The sequence below is a fragment of the Mustelus asterias genome, chromosome 28 (genome assembly GCF_964213995.1).
Source record: "Mustelus asterias chromosome 28, sMusAst1.hap1.1, whole genome shotgun sequence".
Taxonomy (NCBI): Eukaryota; Metazoa; Chordata; class Chondrichthyes; order Carcharhiniformes; family Triakidae; genus Mustelus; species Mustelus asterias.
Window position 1 is genome coordinate 14339440 of NC_135828.1, and position 23686 is coordinate 14363125.

At 40.5% G+C, this 23686-nt stretch overlaps 1 protein-coding gene across 4 annotated transcripts in view; it reads right to left on the minus strand.

Annotated features, from left to right (window-relative positions):
• Positions 1-23686, minus strand: part of lrmda (leucine rich melanocyte differentiation associated) — a 957716-nt gene that overhangs the window by 149041 nt on the left and 784989 nt on the right. Inside the window, exon 6 of one of the 4 annotated variants that reach the window (XM_078199566.1) lies at positions 11908-12713. The exons of the other annotated variants lie outside the window; for them this stretch is intronic. Within the exon in view, the coding sequence (XP_078055692.1) occupies positions 12699-12713 (15 nt within the window). The 3' untranslated portion in view covers positions 11908-12698. Of the gene's footprint in view, positions 1-11907; positions 12714-23686 lie in introns of those variants that run through there. 4 annotated transcript variants of the gene reach the window in all.

Sequence of the window (23686 nt, forward strand, 5' to 3'; positions counted from 1 at the left end):
TTCCCCCCGTAAATCTAATCAAAAACCAAGAAAATGGTCGAAGAGATGATAGTTGCAGTAATTAATAAATTTGCATGCCAGAGGATGCTTATAATGATTTCATATCACACAGAAGTAGAAACAATCAACACAGGAAATAATGGAGGAAACAGTGCAAGATAACATCATCCCGGGTAACTAAAACAGCATTGTGCGAGATAGCCTAATGAGGAAAACAGGACTACAGATCCCATTATCATCAATCGCAAATATAGTTCCGAAATAACAAAAACGGAATTAACAGATAAATGGCCCAATTGGAACATTGAATGTATACATTGTAACATGAAATTGCATAAGAATGCTATTCAAATCTACCTGAGTAGAGTCACTCAGAAGAACGGCCTGAGCTGGTTCTCTGGGTGCTCTCCTAGTACAAGTTTGAATAAACTTCATGTTGAAACTCTATACGATCTCAAAGACTGCACTTGTTTGGTTCCTCCAACACCCACAATGACTCCCATAAGACCCAGTTCCTGAACAAAAATCCAAAATTCCGGTTACTTATTCCTGGATGGGGTTTGCAGAGTTATGATTTGGTCTGACTGCGTTGAAAAGTAAAGTTAAAGTTTATTTATTGTCACAGGTAGGCTTACATTAACACTGCAATGAAGTTACTGTGAAAATCCCCTAGTTGCCACACTCCGGGTGCCTGTTCGGGTACACTGAGGGAGAATTTAGTACGGCCAATGCACCCATGTCCCATGAACAAATTTTGGGGCGGCACGGTGGCACAGTGGTTCGCACTGCTGCCTCACAGCGAAAGGGATCCAGGTTCAATTCCGGCCTCGGGTCACTGTCTGTGTGGAATTTGCACGTTCTCCCCGTGTCTGCGTGGGTTTCCTCCGGGTGTTCCGGTTTCCTCCCACAGTCCAAAGATGTGCGGGTTAGGTGGATTGGCCATGCTAAATTGACCCTAGTGTCAGGGAGATTAGCAGGTAAATATGTGGGGTTATGGTAGTAGGGCCTGGGTGGGATTGTGGTTGGTGCAGACTCGATGGGCCGAGTGGCCTCCTTCTGCACTGTAGGGATTCTATGATTCTAACCAGCTTGTCTTTCAGATTGTGGGAGGAAACCAGAGCACCCGGAGGAAACCCACGCAGACACAGGGAGAACATGCAGACTCCACACAGTGACCCAAGCTGGAAATCGAACCTGGGTCCCTGGCGCTGTGAGGCAGCAGTGCTAGCCACTGTGCCACCACCCAAAAGTGAAATTTCAGGCCTGTGACAGCTGCTGCATTAAAACAAACAGTTAGCTTGTGTCATGACAATGGATTACAGCCCCAAATTACTTACAAACATATTGAAATCTTAAGCAAGATATGTGGGTTTTTTAAAAAGGACATACAAGCAAAAACTGTCCGAGACTGCAAAATAAGCACTTGTTGGAAAATTCCATTGTGGGTTACAGTTGGTGAACTAATCTAGAGGGAACGGAATGCCACCATTTTTCAGACAGAGACACTGCAAAGAAAGATACAATGCAAAAACTGAACTGTAATCTCCTGTGGAGATAATGGAGTCAGATTATCATCTCAGCAGAAACCATCTCCTGTGGGTTATATCCCAGATTGTGGACATGATGTGAATTGAAGGCCCACAGTTCTGGACAAAATACTTTTTCATGTTTTTCCACTTCCAGGAATATTAAGGGGTTAAAACCGAACTACAATCCTGTTCTCTGTGTGCTAGTCTGATGTTCTAATTCTACTGTGTTGTGAAGTTCACAGCTGAAGAACATCCACTAGGTATCCCCCTGTGTTTACATGCAAAAAAAAGGTCTCTCTCTCGCTGAATGATAGAAGCAAGTCAAAGGTCAGCGAGGCCACAACTGCGATGGCACAGTGGTTAGCATTGCTGCCCCACAGCACCAGAGACCTGGGTTCAATTCCAGTCTTGGGTTACTATCTATGCGGAGTCTGCATATTCTTCTAGTGTCTGTGTGGGTTTCCTCCCACAGTCCGAAAGACATGTTGCTTAGGTGCCATGCTAATTTGTCCCTCAGTGTACCTGAACAGGCGCCAGTAACTTCATTGCAATGTTAATGCAAGCCTACTTGTGACACTACTTAATAAACTTTAAAAAGGAAATAGGACAACTCATTTCAACTAATCTGCAGAAATAGGATCTCCGAACCAACTGCTCAATTATCAAAGTCAGTGTTACCAGAATCACCCAACTTAACGGCTGCAATGTTTCATTATCTACTCCGCAAGGAGAAGGCAAAGATGAATTTGTATATTTGTTTTACATTGTATTTTTGGACTTGCTTCTAATTTCTAATGTATGTATGTATGCGTGTGTTTGTGTTCCTCATGTATGTTTTAGTAACTAATAAAATCTCCCTTTCATTAACGCAACAAAGCCTGGCTAAATTGGCTCTTTTTAATACGCAAGTACATTTGGATTGGGGAAGGGTGGCCACGAGGGAAGGGATCCATTTTAGATTAACCTTGTTGTGACCTGCAAAGGGGTTGAAGAAACAAAGGGAGTCAGTTCATCCCCCACACCCAGGAGCTTAACAATTTAAAGGCATCTTGACCGTAAACATAACAAATTGAGGGACTTCGCCTAGGGACCAGTCGTACTACTTGACAAACTAACAATACCGTGCAGTCCTTGACCAATTGCAAGTTCTTGTATTCACTTTACCTATCATTTGTGAGCTGTTCCCTCTAAAATATGCTGCTGACAATTCAATGAATGAAGAAGATATATAATGAGGAAATTTTGGTAAATCAGATTCTCAACTTCCAATGAACTCGGAGACTGTGAAGAATTGATTGTAACATTTCTGGGAAAGTCAATTAGGAAAAAGTATTTTGAATAAGAAATAATTTTTGATCTCATGCAGATCTTGAAACAATGCCTCTGGGATTCAGATGTACCCGGTCTATGAGGGGGCTCCCTCTACAAAACCTTAACACACTGGGTGAAAAATAGCATTTAAATTAACTTGTTTGTTTTATTTCTTTTCATGGTCTGATTTATCATGGATTGTGGCAAATTGATTCATGTCCTATGTGTGGGGTCTTGATTCCTCTGTTGATGCAGCCATTTCTCTACTTTGATATCATTGCAAAGGTTTTTGCCACCGGCATTAGGAGCAGTGGCATGGGGGCCAGTACGCACAGTGTGGTTTGAGTTCTGATGTGCAATTGTTCCTACTGCACTTCCAGTCAGCAAAATTGGAAATAGGAGTAGGGGGTGAACATCAGGAGTTTGGAATTGAAATGTAGTTACGTGATCCAATCTCTTTGACATCCTTGATGGAGGACATGGAGCAACAACCACTCCCCCTCCCCCCCACCACCACACCCTCTCCCCCCCACCATCACACCCCTGCCACTGCCGTGGAAGTCTCAAAGATCCACATCGGAGCTATTGGCTAAAGCAATGCTGTTCCGTATGCGCCTACTGACTACATGGACTTAGTTAAATGAGCAAAATAAATTTGGAAAATGCATAATTAAGCAAAATGCGTGATATACCAGTTACGAAAATAAAGTAGCGTTATTTTTTCAGTCATATGTTCTCATCATACTTGACATGTCTACAGCAAAAAGGAAGAGTTGTGGCAATTAGTTTGCAGAATCAGAGAAGGCTAGATGTGTTATGGACATGGATGAGAAAGTGAAACTCCTGTTCCCTTCCCTTATTATCCATATTAAGTGCGTTTTTTGAAAGGAACATGTGTGTGTTTCTTACACCCTCAGTGAATGGCTAATTTAAATAACCATCAGCACACTTTTTGTGGGTTTAAATAAAGATGATTATTTACTTGCATGGCAACCTAAAAATCTAATGCTATGTCACTCACTTGCCACTCATTCACCCACACACACACACTCACAAGGAAAAATACAGTTGAAGAGGATGGTGTATTTTTACAAGTTAAAAAGCAGAGGAATAGTTTGTAAGTCACATGATTGACTTGTCTTGGTGCAGGCCTGGTAGAGAAGAGATTATTTTTCACTTGAAGTGTAGTTAGGCGAATTAAATAACAGAAGTAATGCATCAAAGTCGCTGCAGGATTCCCTCAAAGAGGTGGATTTCCAACAGGTCATAAAGTTAGTTGATTGTAGTCTTATTATTAGGAAGTCAGTTTTATGTAGTAGTGGACTTGAAAAGGAACAGGCTTGGAGACTTTACGATGCTGCAGTCTCCAATTTTAAGGCATAGATATTGCTGCCTTTGCCACTGCTGCTGTTTCTTACTATGCTATTTGCAGAATGATTGGTTTCTCCCTGGTGTTTGGAGTAAGTTTGATTGATTATACAAAGATAGTTTCAATCAGGTGATCGATCACCTGATCAGTACTTATATTATTCACCCAGAATGATTTGAAGTTGGAAACCATTGCTACTCAATGGGGGATGGATGGTGGCCATCCACAGCTACTTAGCATTTAACTATTTTCTGCAGCTCTCTTTGTTATGCATCAAGATCAAAGGCAGAAGGTCTGGGAGTCCATTCACTTTGCGTTTCGGTAGGTCCACAACAATAAGAGGTGTGAATTTTACAAATGGTTTTCCTGTTATGTCCAGCCAAGGGAGGCACTTCACCCGTGGTCATTCAATTAGGAACTATCTGGAGACTTGAGATACTTCTGAGTCCATGTGGGAATTGAAAATTTGGTCCATTGGAAATTGCAAAAGTCATCTCCTCGGCAGCCAGCTGAGCAGCATTTTAATGTCCATTTTTTAAAAAGAAAAGGCAGTTCAGAAAACTCTGTACTGAATACAGTCCATGATTAAAGTAATGGATATGACATCCCTTTACTGGGCATGACAAATGTAAAAGAGTGTTTAAACTTCTCTCCAATGTAGGAAAGTAAGAATCTCATTAAACCAGGACTGGTATGATGTGCATTGGAATTTCAATCCTAAAGAGGCAAATGTAGATTCGTGTCTCTCAAAAGGCGTGAGCAAAGTTAAAAGAACGATCAAGTCACAATGATAGCATGAAAGTAAAGCTAGAAACTAAATTCTTACAGATTCTATAATTGGCACTGAAGTTTTCAACTGGTTCCCAACATTAGCATTTAGACAAGTGAACCGGTATAAATACATATTTATACATTTCAGACACCATCCATTGCATTTGAATACAGAATAAAATTGAACCTTGATTAATTTTTTTCTCCAACCAAGCTGTGCTGAAGTTTTCATTTATTTACTTTTTAGAGGAGGATCCAGGAAGATAGTTTCAGTTATTTTGATCGCTGGAAGCTTTGTGGCAAGTTTCTATTTTCCTTAAGAGATCAAATAGGTTTGTGAGATCCAAGGTCTACTTGATTTATTGGATGAACCAAATGGCTTTTTTATTATTCTATATTTTGTTATGTACCTAAATTTAAATATGTTCTTAGTGTTCTCAGTGGACTTCACACACATTGATAGATATTTTCTCAGACACTGGCAGAGGTGCAGCTGGTAAACAGTCCATCAAAGTAGGAACTATTGGTCTTTAGTAGGGTCCTTGATACAGTGGGGAATGTAATACCAACACAATAAGATCAGGAGCATGGACATTACAATTGGTCAGAACAACATTCCAAGTTCGGGATTGGAGAAGGGAAAAGAAGCTTGGTCAGAAACGAAGTCTGTGGACTTCAACTGAGTAAGAAGTTTAACAACACCAGGTTAAAGTCCAACAGGTTTATTTGGTAGCAAAAGCCACACAAGCTTTCGGAGCTCCAAGCCCCTTCTTCAGGTGAGTGGGAATTCACAAACAGGGCATATAAAGACACAGACTCAATTTACATGAATAATGGTTGGAATGCGAATACTTACAGCTAATCAAGTCTTTAAGATACAAACAGCGTGAGTGGAGGGAGCATCAAGACAGGCTAAAAAGATGTGTATTGTCTCCAGACAAGACAGCCAGTGAAACTCTGCAGGTCCAAGCAGGCTGTGGGGGTTACAAATAGTGTGACATGAACCCAATATCCCGGTTGAGGCCCCGTCCTCGTGCGTGCGGAACTTGGCTATCAGTTTCTGCTCAGCGACTCTGCGCTGTCATGTGTCGTGAAGGCCGCCTTGGAGAACGCTTACCCGAATATCAGAGGCCGAATGCGCGTGACTGCTGAAGTGCTCCCCAACAGGAAGAGAACAGTCTTGCCTGGTGATTGTTGAGCGGTGTTCATTCATCCGTTGTCGCAGCGTCTGCATGGTTTCCCCAATGTACCATGCCTCGGGACATCCTTTCCTGCAGCGTATCAGGTAGACAACGTTGGCTGAGTTGCAAGAGTATGTACCGTGTACCTGGTGGATGGTGTTCTCACGTGAGATGATGGCATCTGTGTCGATGATCCGACACATCTTGCAGAGGTTGCTGTGGCAGGGTTGTGTGGTGTCGTGGTCACTGTTCTCCTGAAGGCTGGGTAGTTTGCTGCGGACAATAGTCTGTTTGAGGTTGTGCAGTTGTTTGAAGGCAAGAAGTGGGGGTGTGGGGATGGCCTTGGCGAGATGTTCGTCTTCATCAATGACATGTTGACCAAGACTGTGTCTTTATATGCCCTGTTTGTGAACAGAATTCCCACTCACCTGAAGAAGGGGCTTGGAGCTCCGAAAGCTTGTGTGGCTTTTGCTACCAAATAAACCTGTTGGACTTTAACCTGGTGTTGTTAAACTTCTTACTGTTTACACCCCAGTCCAACGCCGGCATCTCCACATCATGACTTCAACTGAGGACAGACTAGATGTTGCTCGACCTCCAGTCAGTTCTCACCACTGAGTCTCACATCAGCAGGATATCACAGTACATCAAGGAAGCTAATCCCTGTGAAAACATGTTCCAAAAAGAACTGGCATCTTTAGCAAAGGAGAAAAAAATTGGATGTAAACTTAGCCTTTTGCCTTTAATTATTTCCTTCATATTTTCTGTTTGATCAGTTAATAAGATTGCTGGTCAGAGGCTGAGAAGACAGGTTAACAACAAAGATAAATGACAGCAACAGGGGTAAATGACCCTTCCTCAGTCAATTCTAGCTGGCTATGATTCCATCCCTGGGTTACTCACAACACAAAAGGGATGGTGGGATGGTACAAAAGGTGTTTCTTTTTAATACTGGATTACTCCATTTCTTGACCTCCTGGCAGAGGATTCCAACCGCTGGAGTAATGAAGAGAAAAAACTCAAAAATCTTCCACTGTCTCTCTAAATTATTATAATTTTAAACTCACAATATCACAATCACAAAGCAGTGGTTACTTTCAGGAGCAAAATTCAAACCACTATACAAAGGAAAAGAATGCTTTTACCCTATTCTAATCTGTGCTATCAATGCCTTGATGTAAAACAATGCTGTATTTCTAAGGTCCTACTGTGTCTAAACAAATATAAAATCTCCCCTGACCATACAAACATTTGAAATCCATGCACCTGAAAATATATCATTCCATCAAACCACTGTTTCACCGCTGCAGTTCACCAGCAGGGCTTTCCTATTACACTACAGTATATTATGCATCTGTACATCAACATGGCATACATCCAAGCTTGGCCGGGGCCTTTTTCTGGAACCCATGACAGCATCAAGCTCAGCATACTACAATTTATTCCCCTAGAAGCAAGAATGATACAATGTGCACATTGTTAAAAGTTCATCTTGCTTCCATTACGGTATGCAGAGTGGTAATAAATTACATTTAGTGCTCACAGATTGCACCACGTGAACGCTAAGTCCAAGCCAAGCCAGGAGAGGCCTGGATTTCTAAGCATACCATCTGTAGGAACAGGCACAGAAGGAATTGTCATAAAGTTTTTTTTTAAAGGAATACACCTAAAAGATTTCAACAAACTTTTGTAGAATCTAAGTTTACAACTGGTCATCATTCTCTCATTGCCTCATCCCAACCGTATCTCATAAAGTGAATATTTCCTCCCATTCTAAGGTCTATTAGTTAGATACATGTAACTCCTGACTGAAGTTGAAAGTGCATTTAAACTGACCTTTGTGGAGGAGCTGGTTACAACAGTCAATCACTCAGTTCATAATCTCAATATCTGTACTTGATCCATAGGTAAATGTGTTCCGGATACCAAATGGAATCACTGCCATAGCTGTGGGGATCGTGGCCAGAAGCTGTCCAAACTTTGTTTCTTTATATGCATGGGTGCTTCCCTATGCCTCAGACTATAAACCAGTGGTTCCCAAACTTTTTTCACTGTGCCGCACTTTTGGAATAAAAATTTGCTCGCGCCACACCAAATTTTTTATTGATAAGAAATACATTCAAAAACAAAAGAAAACAACTCCTAGCAGTGCTTGATTCATAACATACTTTATAATATAACTACTTTATAATATGATCATGGGACATCCAGAAAGTATAAAACAATCACTTTAGAAAAATATCTAATCCATGTTTAAATGTTTCTTCGATTGTCCTTGAATCTTCCCGCCACACTTGCCATCCTCTCTTGCCGCACCAGTGTGGCGCCCTTTGGGAACCACTGTTATAAACCCTTTTAAAAATAAAATTAAAATCTCAACTTTCTCAGCCATATAAGTTGTCTTTAGTAGTTGGCTCCTACTCATAAGGCTTTGTGCATCATTATTTTATCATTTTATCCAGACAGGGAACCGCCCAAGGGACCAACATCAAGATGTTTGGATTTGCCAAGTTAAAACACGATTTTGACTGGCTGTTAGGCAAATTGTATCTAATTATTAAGCAAAATTGAAAGTCACAATACATACATTTGTCTACATAATTCTGTAGAAACCCTATCCATCACAGTTTCAACAAACTTACGACCAGCCTGTTTCATATCTCTGCCAATGCTGCTCTACATAACCTTCCTTACTCTGCTCCCTATTAACTTTAACTTTATTATTTCAGCTGAAACCATTATTCTCTATTAGGGTAGCATAGTGGCACAGTGATTAGCACTGCAGGCGCACAGCGCCAGGGACCCGGGTTTAATTCCTGGCTTGGGTCATTGTCTGTGCAGAGTCTGCATGTTCTCCCCGTGTCTGTGTGGGTTTCCTCTGGTTGCCTCTCTCAGTCCGGAAGACGTGCTGGTTAGGTGCATTGGCCATGCTATATCTTCCCTGAGTGTACCCGAACAGGCATCGGAATGTGACGACTAGAGGATTATCACAGTAACTTCATTGCAGAGTTAATGTAAGCCTACTTGCGACTAATAAATAAACTTTAACTTTATTATTTCAGCTGAGACTATTATTCTCTATATGCAGAAATGTGGTTGCACTGTATTTATACAGTTTTAACTGCTCCAACATGTTACTTATTTTTGTCTACTATTACAAGATAGCAAACTCATGCTAATCCATGGGCATAAACAATATTTATAAAACAACCTATGATATCTCCTTGTTCCAGCTTAAACATGGTCAAATAAATCTCCTCTTAATATATACCACAACTTGGTACACCAAGTTCCACCAAAATTCCACCACCACCATGCATTGCTACTCTTCCACATTAAATATAACTTGGAGGAAATAAATCTGAGGGAAACATAATGGTAAGAAATGCAGCCTGGTATGTCAATGTTCAATGCCAAGACAGATTTGTTGGCGCTATTACTAGCTGAACCCAGAAGGACATAGTTGTCTCTACCTCTCTTCGCTCTATTGTCACTCCTTAAAATCTACCTCTGTGACCAATCTTTTGGTCATCTGTTCTAATATCTCTACATGGCTCAGCATTACATTTTGCCTGATAATGCTCCTGCAAGGTGTGTTTGGGCTGTTTTTACTGCACTAAATGCACTCTATGTATCGTTGTTGACTGGGGTGATGTCAAATTGTATAAACAAACTCTAGAAAATCATCTACTATCCTCACCAATCTACCTCTTGCAGACATGTTCACCCTTGAAAGTGTAGGTCAGAAGTGACGACTGTACAATCCGATCTGATGAAAGGTCACCCAGACACAAAATGTTGGATCTGTTTTCTTTCCACAGATGTCAGACCTGCTGAGATTTTCCAGCATTTTCTGGTTTTGGTACTGTACAATCCTCTGAAGTCACATCTCCACAGTGATGATACTTTCCATCACGCATTGTGATTGTGCTAAATGGGTCAAACTAAGGATTGATTTAGCAGCTTAAAACTCCAACGCAGCAGGTCATGTAACTTCATTGCTTGAGACGTCTCTCACACTGTGATCACCATCAAGCCAGAGAGGTCAATAATCTGTTCTTGACATCAAGACAGCATTCAGCTAAATAGGACAGCAAAGAGCCCGAGCAAAACTGAGGGAAAATCAAGTCAAAGTGATCATGGTCCAATGACTGCAGTTGTATCTGGCACATATGTTGTGTCAGAGACCAATGATCCCAACACCAGAACTGAACTGCTGGAGTTCCATAGGAAGGTGAACTTAGTTCAAACATCTTTGGCTGCTTCATCCATGCTGTTTCCCCCATCATAAGGATTGAAGATGAGCTATTCTCACTGATGCTTCCAGTGTCTGACTGCATTATTACCTCCTCTGATGTCAGTCGACACTAAACAATATCCAGCCCTGGGCTTATAAATGGCAGATAACATTCATATCACATTACTTGGCATTTCTGGCCTTCCTGGATTTAAAAAAAATGCCAAGTCACCTTCCCCCATCCTTCAACGCCATTATCATGATTATGTGGATCACTGTTGACTAAAAGCTTAACTGAACCAGTCATCAACACTGTAGCTATAAGCTCAAAGGATGGATACTCAGAGGAGTGGCTCACCTTGTAAGCTGTCAGACTTGGTTCAATGGCAGAACTCACCTTGGAGTCAAAAAATAGTGGGGTTAAGCCCCACTCAAGTGACTTGAGCATATAATTCAGGCTGATATTTTCACGTGGCCTTTCAGATAAGATATTAAACCAAGGCCTCATCTGCCACTCACTTAGATATAAAAGATTCCAGAATATTATTCAAAGAGCAGCAGAGGAGTTTTTCTCAATGTCAATCAACATCACTGAAGCAGAATATTTAGTCAATTATCTTGTTGCTGTTTATGGGACCTTACTGTACATAAACTATTGTAGTTCTTACATTTCAAATGTCACACTTCAAACGTATTTCATTCATTGGAAATTGTATTAATGCTAGTCTTTCTTTATTTCCTCTTCACTATATATAAGGCTCCACTATATGTTACTGGGTTCGTAGTTCCAAAGAAAAGTCACATTGGACTTGAACATTAACTGTTGCTCTTACTTTTTCAGCATTTTCTATTTTTGTTCCATAATTTTCACCCTGCCTTGGAAATACACCACTGTTCCTGAGCGAATATCTTGGCATTCCCTCCCTAATAGTATTGTCAGGGCACCATCACCACGAGAACCTCAGAAATTCATGGAAAATGCCTGTTACCATTTTTTCAGGTCAACTCAAGAGTTGGGCACTTTGCAAAAATTGAAAACAAGTTGAATTGAATTTTGTTTTATTTGTTTTTGAAATGTGGGGCATGCTGACAAAGTCCAAAAAATAAAAACGGGAGAAATCATTTGTGGGCGGCACGTTGGCACAGTGGTTAGCACTGCTGCCTCACAGCGCCAGGGTCCTGGGTTCGATTCCCGGCTTGGGTCACTGTCTGTGTGGAGTTTGCACATTCTCCAGTGTCTGTATGCGTTTCCTCTGGGTGCTCCGGTTTCCTCCCACTCTCCAAAGATATGCAGGTTAGGTGGATTGGCCACATTAATTTGTCCTTTCATGTCAGGGGGACTAGCTAGGGTAAATGCATGGGGTTATGGGGATCGGGCCTGGGTGGGATTGTGGTTGGTGCAGACTCGATGGGCAAATGGCCTTCTTCTGCACTCTATGATTCATAATTGAAGCTGTTCTGAGATTTGTTCAAAAATCTATAATGATAAATGTCCTCACAACATGAAGTATAGAGCAAAGAAAATTAACTTTTATTTTAAAAGTCAGCCACTTAATTTTCAGTATTTATCATTAAAGCTACCAAACAACCCACTCAAAATTAAGGGAGGTACCAATTCTAATGACATGTATGTCAATACAGAAAACTATTGAGTTGGTAATACAGATATATATCTCAAAAATAGAATTGTAACTGCAATACCAGGAATATAAAACCAACCAAAACAATTCACTTAACAAGACATTTTGTGTATGTGTGTGTTTGTGTGTGGGAGGGAAGAGTTTAATACATTGCTATCAATTCAGTTTTCCTCAGTCGCAAAATACTCTAATGTTTTCAGATTTGAAGCATGTGGGTTAGGCCTAAAAGAGTAAGAGTAATAAAAAGAAATCAAAGTAACAGAAACCAAAGTCCTGAGGAATAAAAAAATGTCAGATGACAACAATGTTCTGGAAGATTTCAAGTTCTGTTTTAAACAAAAACAGACTTTGCTTTAGTAATGTTTCGCTGAAGGTTTTAATCTAAGCAAAAGGATATTCCAGTTTCCTTCCAATTCGATCCAGAAATATTCGTACAGAGAGGAGAGATGTGACAGGTGGGGGTTCTAAGTATGGCGGTATGGCTCCAAGGGTTGGTTGTCAGTTCCTGTTGGGAGCTTTTAGTGGATGGTTTGATCTTGAGGAAATGTGGACTAGGTCTTGCTGGATGAGATAGAATTATCTCTTGGATGTCGAAAGGTTTCATACATCCTTAATTGAGAAGTTGATTGTGACTGGGAATGAAGCTGTCACCTGTGACAATTATCTGAATGTTTCCTGTGGAACAGGTAAGGAAAAAAGCCAATATATTTCAAATGTCTAACAAAGACACTCTTAAGACCACTGTAGTGAGCACTATTTGTTATCATATATACTTATGTAAAAGTTGATCTCATGTTAAAGTCAACACATAACATTTGGCTTCAATAACACAATTTATCATAAACCTCGCACAAAAGTTGAGCATAGCGTTACAATCAGGTTAGGGAGGTGGAATGGCTCCCCCTTCCTCTACTCATTTGACAGCAACAAGTTTTCTTTAAAGCATATAGTTCAGCGAGTCTTTAACTGTTCATGTGTTGTGAAAATTACAACCAGGTTTCCTTGAGTTTTTTTAGAAAGAAAAGAGAATAGTATATATTGTATTTAACCCAGTCTAAGAAAAATCATAAAAATGCATCCACTTTCACACACATTCAAATAGATTACAGAGCGGGAGGATAGATTCAAAGTCCGGTAAAGTTAAAGAGTATGTAGCTCTTGAAAGTTGGTGACTTGGCTGGCTTCACATTGAATTTCATGGTCCTTGGGGTTTGGCATGGAGGCAGTTTAAAGAAGTAGATGGATAAATAATCTATTTTTCTGGAGATAATAGCTGCTGGGTTGAGTTCTTTAAAAAGGTCTTTGCCTGCAATATGTGGGGTTATGGGAATAGGGCCTGGGAGGGATTGCAGTTGGTGCAGACTTGATGGGCCGAATGGCCTCCTTCTGCACTGTACAGATTCTATGATTCTGCAACAGGTGGATAACTAAGATCAGCAGACATGCTGATCAAAAGTTGCAATTTGAATGGAGTAAGAGTAAAGGAACCCCCTCAGTGTCTTGCTTCTTTAGCATCTCATTGGTCTGCAGAGAAAACAAGTGCTTAAGCCCACAAAGATTAGCTGGTTTGTCACATGACCATCTCTCCAACTGCCCAGTGTCCCAAATATGGTTACGGCTAGTGGATCCTAGACGTCTGCTTTACATGATGAGATTACATCTAATGGTTTGACTCCACCCAGTTGTGTACCCAACTGACTGTCTGGATGCTTTGTTATTGTTGTAGGAGATGACTTCCATTCATAATCCTTCAAGGCAATTGTTACTGGTGAGGTTTTGGAAGGAGGTTGTCACCATTTCAATGACATTGGAATATATAAGGGACAGTGATGCAAATGTTCAGCCACCTTTGATTGTGATCTCGGGTTACTGGAATGTAACTTTAGACTTTTTAAAAATTCAATTAGTGATTTCCAGTCAGTAAATTCAGTCATTTTTATAAAGCACAATTTATGAGTCTATGGCTTCATAACACTAGTTCGTCAGGCTTCAAAACATGTTGCAATTATTAATTACTTACCAGTCATTACTATGGTTCATTAGTTTAAAGGCCTGCATAGGGACCTTTAGATTTTTCCTTCGACAATTTTAGTGGCCATCTCCCAGCTAATTGACAAACGTAATGTGTTACAAATGATCTATCATGATGCCCTTGAAAAAGAATAACAAATACACAGTTGAATATAAATCGGATAAAAAAGTGGAACGAATGGATAACGACCATTAGCAAAATGGTATTATCACCCACAGAGCCATCCCACTTCAAACCCTCAGAGAAGTGAAGGAGGATGAAATCCCAGCATTCAAGGACATTGCCAGGTCATTCGCAAGATTCCTGAAAAGGCACGATTTAGTACGCTATCAGAAAACGAAAGTTTCACAGCGTCACCAGCTGAACTTGATGATAAACTCACTAAATCCCACCAATTTGTCATTCATTATCAAGAGAAAAATATATATCAATTGGCCTGCATTGGAATTATATACAAAACACTGATGAACTCCAGCACGCCAGCAAACAAGACCACTATCAGGAATGGTGAAGAAACCGCCTTTGTAAAGATCACTGGCCATGAGAAGATGGAGTTCATGTGGTTCCACTTTGTATGGTGCGTGCCATCCAATTAAAGCTGTTGATGAGATTCAAATGAAATATTTACCCCAAGGAAATATTTCAGAAAGGTGTCGCCATCAATGTTCATGAGAAAGGCTGGTCAATGAAAGTGATTGCATGAAATGGATCAAACAACTGTGCAAGTTGAGACCAGGGAAACAACACAAAGAATAAAGTTTGCTTGTTTGGTTCATGTTCAAAACCAACCTTATCAATGATGTAGTTAGTGATGTGAGATCAAACAATATCAAAGTATTCCCAGCAGTCTTCTGAGTATCATTCAGCCCTTGGATGGGTGTACAAATAAATCTCTCAAGGACAGTATCCAAATGACATGGAACAATTAGATATTGGAAGGTGAAAAAAACATTCACTAAAGGTTAGAAATATGTGAGCAGCCTCTGCACTGTGCCAATGAGTTGTAGATAAGTGCAAGAAAATCAATTCCAATATTGCCAAAATTAATTTCTAAAATGTAGACTATCATATGCACTTGACATTACGAAGATGACTACTTGTGAAAATGATGATGATAAAGAAGAAGACAAAGAAGATTAATACAATCGTGTGATCTGACCTGGCAATTGGGAATTCTTCAGTGATTCAAATGGTGATCGAAGAGTGATTTCAAAGGATTTCAACATGAGATGTTGCACTGAGTTAATTATATATTTATGTTGCATTGGATGAAATGCAATCAAAGGACAGTCTGTGCGAAGGCATTCACTGGGATGATCTGTGGTAAAATAGCAGCCAAATAGTGAGGGCGGAGACTAGAATCTAGGCCATTATTCTCCAGAGTAAAGCTGCCCAATATTTTGCCTTGGATTGGGAAAATTGAGCTTTTCATGAATTTTGGACAGCTGCAGGCATTTGAGATGCATTCCTAGCTTCTGGGCTGCCTGTAGAAACCTGAGATGCTTGTCAAGAACTTGGAAATTGCTGAATTGGGACCTTAGATACATTTGAAATAGGTAATGGAAGAACACATTTTTATTTTACTTGCCACTGGCTGAATCTGGATGGGTCCCAGTCAGAAGCTATGCTGGTCAGGAGGGAGCAGCGTGTAGGTCACTCCTTTATCGGGATCCTGGCCATGTGAAATCTCTGTGCGGATTCATCCACTTTGAAGAGGTCAAATTTGATTCCTGGGAATTGACCAAACTCTTTTGATAATTTGGAATATGTTGATGAGTGGAAAGAAATGGCTGGTTATAAAAAGGGTAGAGCTCATTTTATTTTACTCCCTTTTGTTGAAGACTTTGCTGGGAAGCTGTTATACAGGAAATCTCCAATACCTAATTACTTCCACCATTACTGATAGATTGAATCTTGAGAAAATATTAGTAGGCTATTCCATCATGGGTGGCAACCAATTGAAATCAAATCCTGTTTCCAGCTCAAACAGGCATTCACTTCCTGCAAAGCTAAACAAGTCGTGACCTGAATGAGAGAAAATAATCAATAATCCCCTCTGACAGTCAGAGATGCTGAGGCCAATTGTAGTATTTCTATTTCTGTTGTGCTTAAGATCAGTTATTTTAGCTTCAATTACAAACTAAATGCTTTAATGTTAAATTATAAAAATTAGTGATGATACTGATTTTTTTCTTCCCATATATACTACAGTGGGCGGCATGGAGGCACAGTGGTTAGCACTGCTGCCTCTTAGCGCCAGGGACCCGGGTTTGATTCCTGGCTTGGGTCACTGTTTGTGCGGAGTTTGCACATTCTCCCTGTGTCTGCATGGGTTTCCTCCAGGTGCTCCGGTTTTCTCCCACAGTCCAAAAGACTTGCTGGTTAGGTGCATTAGCCACGCTAAATTTTCCCTCAGTGTACCCGAATAGGTGGCAGAGTGTGGTAGCTAGGGGATTTTTACAGAAATTTCATTGCAGTGTTAATGTAAGCCTACTTGCGACACTAAAAATAAAAGTGGTTGGTGAGAGTTCACATTTCAGTGTTGGGATTGCATATGGTCCATTTTTATTACAAGATTGCAATGGCTTCTGTGACAATGCATAATATTAATTTAGTGACATTACTGCTTCAGGAGGAACAGGAAACCACTGAAGAATTACCAATTTCCTGATATCATGAGAAGATGATAACACTGTTTACCAACATTGTTTAAAATGCACGGGCAGTTCACTTGTTGGCCTGGTCAGACCTTTCCCATGTAGAAACATTCAAAAAACCAGGCCAAGATTTTCCAGTGGGTAGTGAATGAAGAGCACATGTCCTTCATCACAATGACGGCTGTCTACAGACAGTTGTCAAGCTTTGGATCAACAACTTGCGCTATTTCGAGATTCCCAGCACAGTACCATCTCTATGGATATTTGACAGCTGTGAGCTATGGAAGACTTCGACTCTCCAACCCATCTGGTTCAAAAACTCTTAAGAGCACAAGGGTCTAAACTATGAAGCATAAATTGAATTTAATTCAGTCCAAAACCATCTTCAGAATGCAAAAGAGAGATGGGGGTTGAGAGGGAGAGATAGAAAAAGACAGACAGCAAAAGTAAGAAAAATATTATTAATCTCCAGAATTAATTAAATTCAGAACGATTGAAACTCCACACTTGTAAAATAATTCAGGACCAGAAAGGTTGTTCAGCAGTAATTATCATGCCCTTTTTCTGGTGTTTAGTGGGTGAATGCTGAAACTTCATATCATTGCATTGATTTCACTATTGAGACGGTCGGTGAGGACCTTGAAGGAATGAATCTTTCAGGTCGCTGCGACAGAACTTTCAGGTTTCTACATGTAAACTCACATGTGCCAATGCCAGAAATTGGTTTCTAAAGTTTCTATAATAATTGTGAGCACTGACAACAATGAGAATTCCAGATCTATCGACACAGTTATGCATTGCCAGTGATAGGGAATCTGCCCCGCAGTAGAAGTGGATATGTTCCAGAGCACAAGGAAATCTAGCACATTACAAGGCTACTTCTGCTTGAAGTAATCTTGATGAAAAGAAAGAATTCCCATCGCTCTTTGACCACCCATTTATCAGCCATGAATTCAGATGCCTAGGCTCTTTATTCTTCAATTCCCTGCTCAGACTTCTCTACCTCCCTCTCTCTTTCTTTTGGACTCTTTTTAAAACCCACCTTTCTGACCAGGCTATTGGCCATTCCTCCGAATGTCTCTTTCTTTGGTTGGGTGATTACTTCTTTAATTACACCTTTATGAAGAACTATCAGGTATTTTTTCAGCTGTTGATGCTAATATTAAAAAGACAAGGTTGAGACCATTTGAACAATTAACCTGGTAATGATGATAATAGGTATGAAAAAGTTATTTAATTCTTGCTTCCCTTAACCTGGTGACTCCACAAACTGTAATTAAAACTATACTTTGAAACTAAACTGTTCTGACAATTTATTAAGCTAATATTCACAATGGAAAACATTCAATTCTGAAGGTTATGGGACCTGAATTTCTTTGGAGTTGCAATCAGCCCTCCATGCTCAATTTACTTATGCATTTTTTTTCCACAACCTGCTTTGCCCAAATTTCCAACTCAGGCGCGGGCAAGCCAGGGTCAACATCAAGGTAATAGAACTATAGAATCCCTACAGTGCAGAGGGAGGGCATTCGGCCCATTGAGTCTGCACCGGGGGTGGGGAGGGGTTTGGGAGGGGTGGGGGGGAAAGAGGTGTCAGGCCGCCAGGTAGGAGGGGTTGTTGGGCCTCCAGGATGAGGGGTGGAGTTGTCCGTGTGAGGGTGGGAAAAGAATGGGGGTGTGAATCAAAGAGTGGGCGACTCCTGTGGGTGTTGTCCAGAGTCCTGTGGGGATGCAATCCAGGGTGGGGGAGTCCTGTCGGGAGGGAAGGGTGGTTGGGGGTAATGGGTGCTCCCTGGAGGGTTGGGGGGTAGGGAGAGATCTTGGGGGAGGGGGGGGTCGATCTGTGTCTGTACAATAGTTACCCAGAAGTGAGAAGTGGTTTTAATTATTCTAACCTTTTCTGGGTAACTACTGGTGTAACCCAGTCAGACCCATCTGAAATTTGTGAATTAAACTGCATTTTTGATTGCCAGTGCAGGCCAATTGTCCAGGGAAGTTTGCACTGCTGGTTATTTGCCATGCAAACTTTAATTGTGAATTTCCAAAGGGGGTTACCTCCCAGCGCATCTTTGAGATGCCCCCCAATCTGATACTGGAGTGCTTGGAGATTAAGGTCCTAATGGAGTTGTATCTTTGCAAACACAATATGTTGTTGCCTTCCATACAGCACCATGGTTACTCTTACAATTATATCATTGATTACCAATGTAATAATTAATGAACCTTTAGTGGAAAAGCATTTGCAACTGGATACTGGAGTATGGTTTTGGGTGGGGTCATTTTGATTTATTTGCACATTTATAAAAGGAAACCAGAGGCCATCAATTATTCACATTGACTTCCATTACCTCAGGAACAATATTTTAGCATCTATGGCCAGAAAAATATATTCAATATTTGTTTTATCCTATTCTGTGATCAAAGTCTTTGAAGAAAACATGAATAGATTCGCCATAAATGTCAACCACAATTTGAGATCAGAGATGGCATTTGGCTTTATTGTACAAAGACTGGTCGCCAAACAAAATTATTCTGTATTAAATGTTACTGAAAGATTAGTGTTAAACTTGTGAAAATAGTAAGTAATAATTAAATGCATTGAAAGTTATTGGTTTTTGGAAAGTAAAATAATATATTATTAAGTTACCTTCACCCCTTAAATAACAGCTCCATTATAAATAGTGTCAAGTATAATTATACCGCAGAAATCCCTCACAAAATTGGCCCAATTATCTAAAGTGCTTTTAGAAAATGTTCCCATCCTTTTGCATTCTCAGCAGAAGCATACACTTTGTTCATTAAACTTGAGACCAATGTACGCATTTGCCTCATTCCATTCTCTTTGTGAGAACTGGCTAAATTAAAACACAATGAACTATGAGTTGAATTCTTGGTATTGTTCCCACTATTTATTCAATATGACAATTCTGACAATTAGCTTATCCAGAAAAATCAATCTTATCCATAGGCAAATATTTGCTTCATTTGAATGAGCAACAAGTATGCCAGTTTTAGAACAGAGCATATGATTACAATACATGTTAAATAAAGGATAACCTCTCTTTTTGAACTCGATTCTTCTGTCCTTTGAGTACATTCTTAACATTGTAATTAATGACTCTATACTGTATGAAGTTACAGACAAATCCTGATCACCTTTTTCGAAACCAGGCAGCCATTGGTTCGAAGGATCACAATTTCACTAATCTGAAATATTACTTACATCATTATGTCACAATGGTTTCTCTGCTGGCAAAGAGTTCATCATAGATACTGGTGAAAGACCATCATTTTAATAGAGATAATTGTGCATAACTACTATGAACTCATGTAGTTTTGAACTCAGATCCCTTCCCATATCACCTTGATTGACTGTTTCTACAGGGGCCCTGTAGGTACAAGCTCTAGGCTGGAAATTTCCAACCCCCACCTGCCCCCCCACCCCAGGGCAGGTTTTCCCGCAGCGGAGATGGTTTGCCATTGGCCACCGGCAGGATCATCCAATCCTGCCGAAGTCAGAGGCAATTTGCATGGCTCACCTACCCTGTCGCCGGGGAACCCGTAAAGCAGGGCCAACTTTGGCAGGACTGGAGGGAGGATCCTGCCAGTGGTAAAGGCTGGAAAATCCTACCATCACATCTGAAAAACTTTTATTCACAACCAAGGATGCAGAAAATTAACATGAGCAAGTCAGTAGGATCCTGTTTGATGATCAACTGAATGACAACTAAAGCTGAGTTAAGGACAAAACATGCCAATAAGTTTATAATTAACTATGAATTTCAGCACATAATTTAGGCTGGCATTTAGCGTAGTACCAAAGGAGAGCTGTAGTATTGGAGGTACTGACTTAGAAATTACACAGTGGAGCATGTGTTTTTCTGGCATCAAAGGCCCCAAATTTTCCGAAATGACATATCCCCAGTATTTGTTAAGGCAAAAAGGTATCCTTTATACATGCTTATAAAAGGTGTTTGGCCCTTTGTGATAATGGTCAGAGTCTGCTTGATATCCTTTCTCGGAGGTTGGTTTCCATCAGCGCAGGCAGCATCATGGCTAACAAAGGAAATAAGTAACTTACCCAAGTGGTAAGCCAGAAGGTGCGGAAATAGCCCAATTTTTCCTTTGCCAGTGGCCTCTTGTGCCTCACCAGCTCTATTACAATGAGGTCCAAGACCCAACATTTGGAAGCATTGAAACTCACCTTTCGGACATTTTTATTCTTTGTGCGTTATGAATCAAAGAATGGCTGCCTCAAAATTCCAAGGAAGCCTTGTCTGCTCTCTTAGGAGACCTACTATGTGAAGAAGAGAGGGGAAGTTCTCCCAGTGACCTGGTCAATATTTATTCGTCAATCAGCAACAGTGAAACAGATTGTCTTCCTATTTACCTTACTGCCGTTTGTGGAATGTTGTTGTGTGTAATTGGCACAATGATTTATCTTCAATGCCAGCCATGGCTCAGTGATATTACTCTCACCTGAGTCAGAAGGTTGTGGGTTCAAGTCCAATTCCAGAGACTTCTGCACAGAATTTTGGCTGGCACTCCAGTATATTATCTTTCAGGTGATATGTTGAATAAGGACCCCATCTACCCTCTCGAATGAACATAAAAGACCCCATTGCACTATGTTGAAGAATAGCAGCGGAGTTCTCGTCGTGTCATGCCTGATTTTAATTCCTCAACATCACTGATAAAGATTGATCATTATCACTTTGCTGGTTTTTGGAACCTTGCTGTGCACAAATTGGCTGCCATGCTTTCCTTCCTTGTAATAGTATCTATTTGTTTTCTAAAGTGGTTTATTGGTTATAAATTGAATGAGCTGAGGTTATGACAGATGGCACATAAACACAAATCTTTACTTTCTTTTTTCCCATAACCCTTCTTCGCCTCACTGAAGGCGAGCTACTCAAAGAGACGGAGTGGACAACTCAAGATCTGAACTCACAGCAGGAAACAACATCCCCCCATGATTTTACACTGAATAACTTCAGCACCCTGGCAAAGAGATACCATTCTATGATGGTGAGACATAGATTCCTAGGTTAAGAGCACTGTGCTATACTTATTGTGGAAACAAATAGCTATAAACTACAACACTTTCCATTGCAGCACTGACTCCATTCCTGTCACAAGCCAACGTGACACATTTGCTGAAATACATAAATGCTGTGCAGCTCGAATCGACAATGTTGAAGAAATAGTTGAAACTATTCTCTCCACTCCTCCTATCACCAAATACAGTGCAAAATACTTGTAACAAAACTTGTTTGAACATGGGTAATTTGTCCTTTGCAGCTGTTACAATTTGGGCTCCAAACCACAATCTTCATTCATACTCGCTGCATATGTCAACATCCAAAGAAAGATGAGAGTCTCTTACTGGGCTTTATTGGCAGTCTTGCAGACCAACTCAGCATTATAGTTGACTTATTTGGTTACAATGGCACCTTGAATGCATCAATCATTCCTGTCTCCCACTGACCCAACAGTGGTTCATCTTGGTAAGACAGTTTGTAAAGAAATGAGTGGTGGATTCAGACAGTATATACAACTCTGAAAACCAAAAATGATATATAAATGAAGAGACTGACTAATAATTCACAACACCTGCCTCTTAGTTTCATGGCGACATAGCTTAATGCAAAAATGTCCCTCAAACTACTCAGTCACTGTCTCAAACTATAAAATATGAAGACAAGGTTGCTTATCAATTAGTTTAAAAAAGCACATCACTTGAGTAGAATTTGTTAATCAGTTAATTTTCACCAAAATAATGCATTACTTATTTCAAAAGATCAAGTTAAGTGCATTTCTGATCATCCAGTTTGAACATTTGTTAAATTTATTTATTTGTTGCAGAATTACATTCAAAGTGCCCATTATAGCATCTTCCCATAATACTTGCTGCAAAAGCACAACATGTTTCCTCTTTCTTAAATGAAGCAAATATAAGAATTTAGCAGTTTCTGCTGCATTATCGCCTTGAGGAGACAGCATGGTGGCACAGTGGTTAGCACTGCTGCCCCACAGCGCCAGGGACCTGCGTTCGATTCCTGGCTTGGGTCACTGTCTGTGTGGAGTTTGCACGTTCTCCCCATGTCTGTGTGGGTTACCTCCGGGTGCTCCGGTTTGCTCCCACAGTCCAAAGATGTGCGAGTTAGGTGGATTGGCCGTGCTGAATTGTCCCTTAGTGTCAGGGGGACTATCTAGGGTAAATGGATGGGGTTGTGGGGATGGGGCCTGGGTGGGATTGTGGTCAATGCAGACTCGATGGGCCGAATGGCCTCCTTCTGCACTGTAGAGATTCTATGAGGTTTACTTGCCTGAAATTCCAGTACAATCATCACCTTTTCCTCTCCTTGAGGAGAATGTCTGGCTGAGTTTACTATCCCCAAGCCTAAGGGCAGTAAAACTGATTACACTACCTGAAAACTGGCTGAGGTCATTCAACAGAACACAAGCCAAGGATTGAAGCTAAAAGAAACCTACCCTGGAAGCCTGACTACCAAACCACAAATTGCATTTACCTATGAAGTTATCAGGAGTGCCCACAGCCAAAATATACAATCAATTAGCATTATGTTCAAAAACAAAAGGTCAAGCAATAGTATTTATCAAATGGAGGATTAGGCTGAGGTTTAACATTTGCACAACATGTAATCATTGCATAACCAATCACAACTATCCTGAATTCTGTTTCAATGGAGCGCTGAGCTGGCAGTATAGAATTTTGCTTACAAATCTCTTTTTGATCTCTTAAGTATGAAAGGGTTGTGCCACACTGGATTATGTTGGGCAATTACACGTTCTGAAAAGTAATAGAATCGGCTTTCAGACAGCTCTAATCATTTGCAATTAACTATATTTTGTGATATCCTGTAATAATTTCAACAATCCTTCTTGAACACATAAGCTTCCCTTTAGGCATCCAAGCCCATGTGTAAAGGTCTTTA